The sequence below is a fragment of the Poecilia reticulata genome, linkage group LG10, assembly GCF_000633615.1.
Source record: "Poecilia reticulata strain Guanapo linkage group LG10, Guppy_female_1.0+MT, whole genome shotgun sequence".
Classification (NCBI taxonomy): domain Eukaryota; kingdom Metazoa; phylum Chordata; class Actinopteri; order Cyprinodontiformes; family Poeciliidae; genus Poecilia; species Poecilia reticulata.
This window is the reverse complement of record NC_024340.1, coordinates 5,035,957-5,047,430: the sequence shown is the minus strand read 5'-3', so window position 1 is coordinate 5,047,430 and position 11,474 is coordinate 5,035,957. Positions and strand designations below refer to the sequence as shown.

The 11,474-nt window shown below is 41.0% G+C and overlaps 1 protein-coding gene across 1 annotated transcript; it reads left to right on the top strand.

Moving 5' to 3' along the window:
* Positions 1-65: 65 nt before the first annotated feature.
* On the top strand, positions 66-10,729 carry p2ry10 (P2Y receptor family member 10). The gene is made up of 4 exons (XM_008419665.2): positions 66-2,205; positions 5,349-5,608; positions 5,853-6,033; positions 8,642-10,729. The coding sequence occupies exons 2-4, from the start codon at positions 5,430-5,432 to the stop codon at positions 9,524-9,526; spliced, it is 1,245 nt and encodes a 414-aa protein (XP_008417887.1). The 5' UTR covers positions 66-2,205; positions 5,349-5,429; the 3' UTR covers positions 9,527-10,729.
* The last annotated feature ends 745 nt before the right edge of the window (positions 10,730-11,474 follow it).

Below are 11,474 nucleotides of genomic sequence, written 5' to 3'. Positions count from 1 at the left end.
GATCTCTTTTTTTTTTCATTTTGCTTTTATTTATCGTTCCTTTTCCAGCTCGGTACCGGTTAGTCAAGCCTCCTCTGAACTGGACTGTAAGGTTTCACTCCTGGAGGAGTTTTTTCCACACTGGCTCACCAAGTGGCCCTGACTCGTTTGAGGACTTGGGCCAGTGTACCGTGTCGCAGGCCAAGCGCTTATTATGAATTGAGCAATGGTCCATTGTTTGCCTCTGAATGAGGGCTCTCTGCCCTAATCTGGCATTAGACTGCAGATCTGCTCAAAGTCTCTTACACGCAACAAATATGCTCACATTCCTCAGTACGGATGAACACTCCTGCCTGTTTACCTCACAAACCGAAGCACTAAACAGTGCTGAATCAGCAGATTCAGAGAAAGAAAATGTGAATTCATTCATTTGTAGTTTCTACAAATGAATCGTGTGCAGCCTTCTGGATTGCCACCGGGACGTAGAACCTGATCACAGAGGAAAAATAAACAGCTTTATTTACAGAGCCAACGTTTCAAGTTATAAAACAATATTCCAAGCCTGGACTCAATTTAATCAGGCGCTCATGTAAGAGTGGTAATAAAAAACAACATTTGTTGAGAGGAAAACCATAAACACTCTCATTAGCAGTTTGTAATAAGCCATATAGATCGAGGAACCATGTGGAAGGAAGCTCTTTGGTCAATGAGGCTTACCACAAAAACTTCTTATGTAAAAAACTCGAGTTGTTTTTAAATCTCTGTGTTTCCATTAAGCCTCCTGTGCTTATTGTTTGTAGAAAACTGTGCAGCTTTTCAAGCATCTAGCAGTCGCACTGATGGACATCCGTAACCGTGATCCGCCTGTTTAGTCTTTTCATCAATCCAGAGGCAGAAATTCACACCCTCCACTACTAATCCTTCAGACATGAATACCTCCTGCAACGGTATGTCGACTGAGYGAGTTAAAAACGATCCGTTAACGCCGGCAGCAACCTCCGGGCGTGTGCATGCGATGTGACCATTTTATTTTCAACCGCAGAGGCTCATAACAGCGAGCGCTTTGTGGAGCCCGGGGTCAGGGGTGGCATTGAGAAGGGCGACAGACAGAAAGGCAGGAAGTAAGAGGAGTAGGAGCTTTGAAGCATGCAAGGAAACCTCCTATGAGGCTGATTGTGGAAGCAATCAGCTGCTGGGCCTCCAAGTGTAAAGCAGCAGGCTTGGATGTGAACGAAACGGAGCAGCAACTTCACATTGAGCTAGTGTGACATCTAGTGGCTAAAAGGCAGAATAAAGAGGCTACACTGACTTACCTTTAAGAGCCTCACGCCTGGTGTATCAGTATCGGATGTTTGTCTTTCTAAGTTTTTATGGTTCTCGACTTGCACTTGATGACATAAACTATAAGTATCCCAGGTGCTGTATGTTTAAAAAAGCCCCACATGTTCCTGCCACAACCTTTCAGTTTCCCTCTGTGTCACCTTACAGCTGGAAAAATAGCAGAATGCTTAGACAGTTTGATTTGTTTTCTGTTTTTTTGCTAAACTGTTTTAAAAAAAGAAGGGGAAGTGGCATTGAAGCAGGGGAAGCTGATTAGCATTTCTGTAACGACGCAGTCATCCAAAGTAAACATTTACTCTGCTGTATGCACACATGACACAGGGAGTGAGGCTGCTTTGACACCTGTTGAAGAGAGCTTGAAGACTACAGGAGGAAGAAAATAAAAACGCTCAGCCTGGGCAGCGAGCAGCCTGCCTTTGCTCATTCTTAACTGCACGTGCAATCGAATCTGTGTCAGCCTTTGCTATTTGGTCGGTTGCTAGGCTGTCGGTGACGTACCAAACGGCAGAAAAGCACCACGCCAGACGTTGAAGGGCAAAGCTTCCCCTTCCCCTCATGATCTCTCGCCTCCGAAACCAAGAGTCAGCCCTGCGCCTGCTAGCAGCAGATGCCACCTCTTCGTGCAGGCAAACCACATCAGTACGGGGGATTTGCTGACTTCACCAGCCAACGGACAAGTCTCTTTGTCTTGTGCAAAAAAAAGTGCACAAGAAAGAGGAAGGAGAGGAAGGGTGTGTGCGCGTGTGTGTTTGCTCCTGTGCAGCCAGAGGAGGAGTGTGTGTTGATGAAGCAGTTGGAGCATGCGGTTGCCAGCACATGTCTCTGGTTCTGGACTCTTCCTTCAGCGTCCGATGATGAGTTCAGGAGAAGACGCGGCGACACAAGGTAATGACCGACCGCCTTTTCGAACATAGTTTCTGAGAGGAAGTTTGGCTGCTTGTCCTTGCGGTTTGTCACGCTTTGCATTTTTTGATGAGTCGGGTTTGTTTTGAAATCTTTGTTATTCTCATACATGCAAGGTGTGAACGACGTCTTGACTGCTGTGTCCTACTGTCTTTGCTTTTATTTGTATTTCTGATCTAAGAAGTTCAAAGATGAAGAAACCAGTTCAGAGATGTTGGCGGACTGAAAGAAAAACTGATAGATGTTAGATAAGGAGAGCAACTGAAGACCAACACAATCAGGGGTCAAGACACATCCACGTTTCCAGCAAAACGGCCAAAAAGAAAGCGACAAATAACTGTCAGTTTTTCTCTTCCTCTTGTGGGACCGGTGTAGGAAGGGTGTGGACCAAGTCTTGATGACAGAGGGAAGGCTGATGCTTCTCTGATAAAAAAAAAACAAGCTTCTAGCATTAGATTTCCTGTTGCAGTCCTTATCAAAGTTTAATCTGCTACCTTCAACGACAACACTGTTGAGCATGCAAAACAATTAACGATCCTTACTATTTTTAGGCTTTGATTTCACACGGCTCTTTGTTTCATACTTTATGCGATGTTTATGAGCTGCTTTATAAAAAGGGAATTCAAATGTGCAGAGAGTGCTTACTTAATACTACTTCACCCTGTTGTGAAATCTCACGGAGGTCTCTCTGACAGAGAGGAATGCTTCCAGTTGCATGACGACCAGTTTTTTTGTTTTTTTTTCTATCTATTTGGTTTATCAGGAAAACCCCTGGTATAAAATTTTAGACCTTAAGCTTCAGGGAAGAGCTGCACCTTGGCTGGGATCCGTATCGCCAGAGCCACAGCAGGAGAAAATGAGGTGTGGATAGCGTGACCAGACTTAGAGAAGCAGAGGAAAAAAGAAACTTTTAAAAACTAAAATCAAAATCATTGGAAGGTTGTGTGAACCTGGAGAACCCGAAGGTTTGATAAAAACAACAGCAAAACTACAAAACTACTGGGACTTTACCTGGAGCCATGTGCTTCTGGTCAACTGACATTTTCTGCAACAAACACTCCAGGTGCTGCATTGCATCACACATTAAATCAACATCCCAATACTAATGTTCAATATTGACACATTAAAATGATGATAATCTTAAAAGCAGTAATTGGATGCTGGATGGAGTCTTGCTGAAACAGACTTGATGGATAACAGAGCCAGAGAGAGACGGCAGCAAAGATGATAAACAGATTGGATTAAAATGGAAATTTAGCACAATTAATAAGAATATTTATTTATTGTCGGCCATTTTTAACGTTTCAATGCACAAAAAAAGTCAAATAAAAAAAACACAATGCTGAGAACAAAACAGCAGAGACAAAGACCGAACCAATACAGAAATAGATAAACAATATTTCAATTAGTGTCAATGGTAAAAACACAAAGAGTAGAAGCACAAACTTATTCGCTTTTTTATTCACACAGCATCATCAGAATCAAAGCAGCAGAATCTTTTCTGTTTATTTATCTTCAGTTAAATAAACTCAAGATAAATAAGTCTGTGGGCAAACCTGTAAAATAAAACATAATCAATCCTTATTGTATTTGTTTAGTACATTTATTTTTATAAAAAATTGTATTTAATGAGTGAAAAACAGTTTTAACTCCTCACAATTATTCCACATCTGAACCCTTATAACTTAAATACAGTTGTTTTTAACTTTTAGTTTAAAAAAAAAAAAACTTCTCCATTAATTCAGTTTGTTTCTTTAACCTTTCATGTCCTAAGTTTCAAATGTCCGTCTGAATATTTTTGTTTGTTTTAACTGTATGCAGCTCTTTAAATGTCCTGAGTAAATATATATTTGCCCATTTATCCATAACACCTCGAACTTTCAATATTATAGTTATTATTACAGTTTACCGTCTATTAATAGAGTGGCCCTCAGATTAATTTCACTCCCTGCTACAGTGGGGGTTAAATTACCAATATTAGCTGGAAAGCGCAACGTCTCCACTTTCAGAAACTCTTGGAATTTTTCAGATAGCGCAAAAGTGTGGAGAAATTATAGTACTGCGAATTTGGCTGGATCGTCAGCGCTCCGTTTAATTTCAAACCACTTCACACATTGGAAGGAGTTTGTTATAGACTTTGTCCATGATGTTGTTACTGCAACATTTTCTCCAACCTGTATTTATGCAAAAATAAATAAAACTTAGACAGTTAAAACAGTCAGTCACAAAAACACAGTTCAATGCCAGTACAATTTTCCAGTAATGTCCCCAGTAATTTTTATGGAGTCAGTGCAAGGCATCTCTTTCAAATACCAGGACATTTTAAGAAAAAGTCTGCTGGACTTTACCTGTAAACTGAGAACGATAATCACCCACAACCAAATCAGCAGACACAAAATCAGTCGTCAGTCGTCAGAGCCGAGTGCTATGAAAAGAAAAACTAAAACTGCGGTGAGTTGAAGAGGCGAGAGCAGAAACTGAGCAAAGAGAAAATGTCTCCTCTACCTCTGTTTGTGTTTGATCCTGTAAAATCGTACAGGAAAAACTACTGTCTTAATCGCTAAGCAGGTTTTTTTCTTTAGAAAGTATTGACAGAGTTAACAACTGTATATTATTTTTACTCTCATAAACAGATATTGATTTACCTAAGTAAACCTTTTTTTTGTGAGGGATTGTATAACCGCAATAAAAGATTAGAGTTTTATACAACTCACTAAACCGGTTGCTGTGAGGACATTTCTATAGACGGCAGGCTGCAGGAGATGTGGGAGCAAACGTAAAGAACGTTGGCAGATGTGAACAAACAGGTTCTGGAGCAGATGTTCTGCTGCTAGAACGTTCCCGTTAGCGGGTTGCTGGAGTGGAGCCGCAGCACGTAGGAAGAAAAACACCTGTTCAATATGAAACCGAAAGTTCACGTGAGGATGTGGGGCTGAGTGACGACCCCTTTTTGCTTTTGGAAATGTTTGAAACTGGCAAAAGGTTCCCGACGATTAGACTAACTCTGCTCAGAATGAGTTCATATGAAAAAGTTTCACCGTTTTGTGAATTTGTAAACAAGTCAGATCAACTTTCACTGTGTTTATTTTCAGTACTTTGACTCTTCTCTCCCTTCTCTCTTTCAGCGGTAATGCTGACTAACAACATGAACTGACAAGCCCGCCCTAGGTGGTGTTATTTTTTTTGAATAAGAGAACAAAAACATAATGACTGTAAATGAAACTGGAGCGACAGAGGGGTTCTCAAACACCCCATCCTGCAACCATGACTTGTCCAGCTGGGAGCACACAATGGAGAAGATGTACACCTACTTCTACCTGCTGCTCTTCGTCCCTGGCCTCTTCCTCAACACCACCGCTCTCTGGGTCCTCTGCAAACACTTCAGGTAGGTGAGGCGAGTAAACGCGCAAACGTTCTTCACGAATCATTTTGATTTGAACCCTAACCCTAATCGGCTAAAGCAATTTCTTTTTGCTAGACCTTCAAAAGACACAATGTTGCTCAAGATCCCTTCAATCGATTGTATCTGCCGGCGTTAAAGCCAAAGGAAACCGCTTGTGTTTCGAAACTCTTGCTCAACAGCGGACGGTCCTGCAGTTACTAACCGACTCCTCTGTGTCGTCCCACAGTAAGAAGACCAAAGCGGTGATATTCATGATAAACCTGGCTTTGGCAGACCTGGTCCACGTCCTCTCTCTGCCCCTGCGGATCTATTATTACTTCACACACTCCTGGCCCTTCGGAAAAGGCATCTGCTTGCTCTGCTTTTACCTCAAATACCTAAACATGTACGCCGCGATTGTGTTCCTGGTAAGAGTGCTTTTCTTTTTATTTTATTTATTTGAAATTAAACTACATTAAAATATAACAGAGATGTTTGATGAAATTTAGCGTTTTATGTCAACATAAAGTCAAACACTAAGTACGGTGCCTCATGAAATTGTTTGGATTTTTGTCAAGTTCTAGCCATAAACTATAGCTGGACCACAATATGTCAGTGCTTCATATCAGTATTGATTGATTGATATTGTTTTAAGTATCTAAAACCAAACTAGTGATGTGAACTTTAACTGTTTTATCTACAGTCATTGTTTTTTATTTTTATTTTTAAGCAGTTATGAGGCACAGGGTTGAAACCTGAAACTGCTCCTGTCCGACTTACTCAACAGGTTGTTGCTAGGTAAACAAAGTGAGTGAGCTAGTTAATCCCACCAGCGTTTAACAGGTGGGCCTGAGCTGTCTTTGGTCTGCCTACATCCCCCAGAATGCCATGCGTTTCTGGATCGAAGTTCAGTGATATTATGTATCTGTCGTGATATATACTGTTACTGATTCATCGCCCAGTCATAAACTTCAATATATTTTCATGTGACAGACTAACACAAGGTTGCATAGAGCTGTGTTGTACAAAAAGGACGATCTAAAACCCGGGTTGAACGTTGATATTTAGCAGAACTTTGTCTCTACCAGCTGAATTGTCTGTTCTTTCTGACAAAATAACTGAAGCGTCGCCAGATTGCATGGAGTTTTTCTTCTAGCTTATAAATTGTGGAGCACTTATAACAGGAGCATCTAGTTTATATATTCAGGAATAAGAATAAACTTAGAATCCAGAGAAACTTATTAGTTTACCCAGGGAAACTACTCGTTACCTTAGAGCAACATTATCAGAACAGGAATGCAGAGAAACCCCTACTGGTTTATAAATCACAGACAAATTCTCCTTAAACATGGGATTCAACTTTTTTGTTTTATATTTTCTTCCTTTGTTCTTTACTTTGGTTTGTTGTTTTGTTGTATTTCCTTCTAATTCATGTAAAAAACTTTGAATTACCTTGTTTCTGAAAATGTGCTATATAAATAAAATTACCTTACCTTCTTTAAAAATGTTTGCTAAAGATTCTCACTCAGATTTAGAGCTGTGCTTTGATTAGGCCATTCTATGCTTTGCTCTAAACCAGCGTTTCTCAATGCTGCATGTGTGTTTTTTCCACACATGACTTAAACAAATGGATGATTATCAGAGTTCTGCATCACTTGATGGCATGCTGAGGAGGAAATGCCATCATTTGAATCATAAAACAGGCCTGTAATACGCTAGTCTAAGCAAATGAGTTGCAACTCTGGTCGTATGTTTAGTGTCAAAGGTCAACTTCTGCTCCACTTGGGCTTGCAGAATCTAAAAATCTTTCTTCCAGAATTAGGTTCATTCGTCTTGCTCTTTGTCATCTTTCCTGCTCTTCATGGCTTCTTGAGTAACTTTTAGGGGAACAGAAATTCCTTTCTAAGTATACTTTTACAGGATCGTACTTTTTACTTTTACTTGAGTAATATTAATATAATTTCTAGTCTTACTTGAGTAATATGTTTAGATGCTCTATCCAACACAAGTAACTTTAATGAATAAAGTACAAACATATTTTAGCCAAAAAAGTAAGAGACACAGACACACATTTGGAGTTTATGGTAAAGTGAGACATTGTGTTTTTACACCAGCCTTTTGTTGGAAATGTTAATTTCTATCTACAGTCACATATTCTCACTGGAAGTACATTAAATGATTTTAACATTACCTACTGCAAATACAAATATTTTTGTAAAGTTTAATATTGTTAAAATATGATCTGAAAATTTCTTATTTTGTATTTATTTGTAATTTTTTTATTTGTAGTATTTTAAATGCCAGAATTGCTTTACCTTTACGTTACATTACACTTCTACACAATGTTTATCTGATTGCAACATTTTAAAATATTAAATCAGATTCTGTGTTACTTGAGCAGCCCTTTTACCAAATGCTTTTTTTTATTTTCTTGGACGGCTACTTTTTACTTTTACTTGAGTAAAAAATATGTTGAAGTAGTTCTACTCTTATGTGAGTATAATTTTTGGTTACTCTACCTAAATCTTTTTGCTGATGATGCTGCCCTTTGCTGTAAAGTTTGGTATTTAGTTTTATAATTAAATTCTGCTTTAAACTTCCCCACAACGTTCCTCACGAACTGTTCACTAATCTTTAGATGCCGTTTGTTCATTATTTTAAAGGAACAGTTGAATTTACGCTGAAACAGATCCATACATGAGTGGATTTTCCTTAATAATTAGGTTATTTCTGAAAGCAGACGGCTGTGACGGACTCAAAAACTACCCACTCTTTTCTTTTTGTAGTTTATTTCCGAAAAATACTCTGAAACCCACTTCCACCTGTCCTTAAACTTCATAGTTATTCACCGCTTTGTGTTGGTCTATCACACGACATCCCACTAAAAAAACTCTCAGGCTTGTGGTCGAAACGTGACTAGATTGAAAAAAAAAGCTCAAGAGTTATGATGCCACTTTGAGAAGAGCAGAAAGTCATGGGATGACTTTTGTCAGGTTTCTAAAAATATCCGTGTGATTCACACTCTTTCTGTTTCAGGTGTGCATCAGCGTGCAGCGATACGGCTTCCTCCTCAAGCCGTTCACCGCCCGCCGCTGGAGGCGTCGCTACGACCTGCTCATCAGCGTGGTGGTGTGGGTGTTTGTCGCTGCTGCTTGCTCACCTTTCATTCTGATGCGGAGCAGCGGAAGCGGCAACGCCATGTTCAACTCCACCGAGAGCATCGCCCCGCGCCCCTCCACCCCCGCCACGCTGTTGAGCACGACAACGTGCAGTTCGAACGCCAGCGCCCCGTCCAGCAACGGGAGCTGCTTCAAGGACCTGCCCATGCGGAAGATCTCCGTCCCGCTGGCTGTGAGCATGATCAGCATGTGCGAGCTGTTTGGATTCCTGATCCCTTTCGTCTGCATCAGCTACTGCTCCATCCGCATAGCCTGGTCCCTCAATCACAGCCAGCCGCAGGACTGGCAGGACTCCGCCGCTCCGGGCTCCTCGATGCGCAGCAGACTCCAGTCCTTCACTTCCAATGGCCACGCGGACAAAAGCCACGAAAAGCCCACTAACAGCAGCGAGAAGCGGCGCGCCCTGCGGATGGTGCTGAGCTGCTCGGCTCTTTTCCTCCTCTGCTTCGCCCCGTACCACATCAACTTCATGCTCTACTTGATGGTCTCGCAGAGGTTTATCGCACACTGCGCCACCACGCTGGCCGTCAAACAGTTTCACCCCATCTCCCTCTGCTTGGCGAGCATGAGCTGCTGCCTGAACCCACTGCTGTATTACTTCCTGAACGCCGAATTCAGGAAGCACCTCAGGCGCACCTCGTCCTTCTCCAACTCGTTCCTGTCCTCGCCGAGCTCCCCGAGAGATTGTCAGACTCAAGCCAAGCTGCTGAGGATGGAGAGCACCTGTTCCGAGAGGGATTAGCATCCCAGAGAGGAGAACCCACAGAGCCTTGCAAAAGAATTCACACTGCCTCTTGAACTCTTTCACATTTTTTGTTTTGGTCACAGACTTAATTGTCTATTTCTGTGTTTTTCTTTTTGAGAAAAAAACGAGTGCGTAATTGTAAAGTGGAACCATCTGTGGACATCGGTTTTTAAGTCAGATATTCTCAATTGAATTGGTTTTTCCACTTTGATTGGGTCATTCACATAAACAAGGTTTAATCTAATCCAATCTGCTGCTGTCTTAAGTTTTCTCAGTCCTCTTAAAGGGACGGTGTTATGTAAAATTTACTTTTTGAAGGTTTATGTGATGGTWTAATGTTATTCCCTTATCAAAAATACACCTGGAGAGAGTCGCCTTGATTCTTTTATTCATGTTTGAGAAATCCTTTAATCTGCCATGGCAACCATTCGCAGTTACCAAAACATTTGTTCTCATCGAGTGCCATCTTCAGACTAGTGACAGCAGCAATTAGCAAACCCTTGTGAAGGTTATTATATGAACAACCTCTCAGTCCAGCAGCTGAAGGACGTTGTTAACGGCTTAACATAGAAACTTTGTTGTGATGACATGATGAAGGAAGAGTGTTAAAAAGAGTAGGACTTTCTTAAAGAGACAGAGGCCCAATCTCAAAGTGTTAAATTGCAAAGTCAATTATTTTTAAGTCATGTGTGATATATGCACAATTTTCATAACAACTGAATGTAATATAGTTATTTGACTGTCTATGAAAAGTCACTATGTGCCTGGAAAACATAATACTGCCCCTTTAACAGGTTGGTGCCGTCCATCTTTCCATCCTCCAATTGGCTTTCTAGTTTCTGATGAGTGAATGTCTTCCCACAGCATGGTGCTGCCTCTCCCATGTCTCACCAAGGGAATGGTTTGTTCAGGTCAATGTGCAGCTTTAGCTTTCCAACACAAATTATGCTTGCCAGAAAGTTACATTTTGTTTTTTTTTTCCTGACTGAACCACATGTTTACTGTGTCCCGTCCTCAACCCTGCTCAACATGGCCCACTGTCCTGCTTGCCCGTATTTCTCCACTGTCACAACCCAGAGGGGCATCTGAACCTATCAAGACAGTGGGTCATGCATCCTACAGTAGGGGACCATCGGCCTTCATGGCTTGTGGCAAAAAGTAAAATAAACTTCCTACGCTGTTCATAATCTGAGTAACATCTGACTGGTTCCACTGGTTTTTATTTTGGGGCATCACAGAAAGAACTGTGAAAGCACACAATCTTCACACATTTGCTTGAAAAAATATACTTTTCCTTCCACTTTACATCAACGCTCGACTAAAACAAATAAATACGCTGACGTCTGTGGCCGTATGAAAAACATCTTGAGGTACGAATTCTTTTGCAAGACTCTGCTGTCTTCATTCAGGTAATATTTAAGCTGAACTCAACTGATGTGACATGCTGTTATGCAAAAAAAAAAGGGCAGCCGGCTGGGAGCAAAGCAGACTTTAAATCTTGCCCACTGACAGTTTGACGTACGCTGACATGTGAGGTTTGGATTTGATGAAATGTTCCCAGCTCTGAAAGGCTGCGACAAAGAAGAAAGGAGGAAAAAGAAACAACGACCACACGTTTCCTCATAATAGTTCTCAAACGTTTCTCTTCAGGCCTGTTAATCCCCTGCGCTGGATGTAGAAATTTCAGATAAGCTATCTGAGAAGCCTCTTGTCAGTGAATTGCAATTTACTGTAAATACAAGCGATGCTTTTTGTCTTATGTGTCTGTTAATATTTGTCGCCGGTGAGGTTTTTTTTTTCTTTTTGCTTTGAGTTGAGTCTTTTTCTTTGTGACATTTGGTAAATGGAAAAAAATAAAAAAAGTAAATAAAACAAGCTCTTTGTTTCTTTCTTTCTCTATTGCATTTCCTCTCAGAGAGCGTGGTTGAAGTTGGCAGCTGCTGTA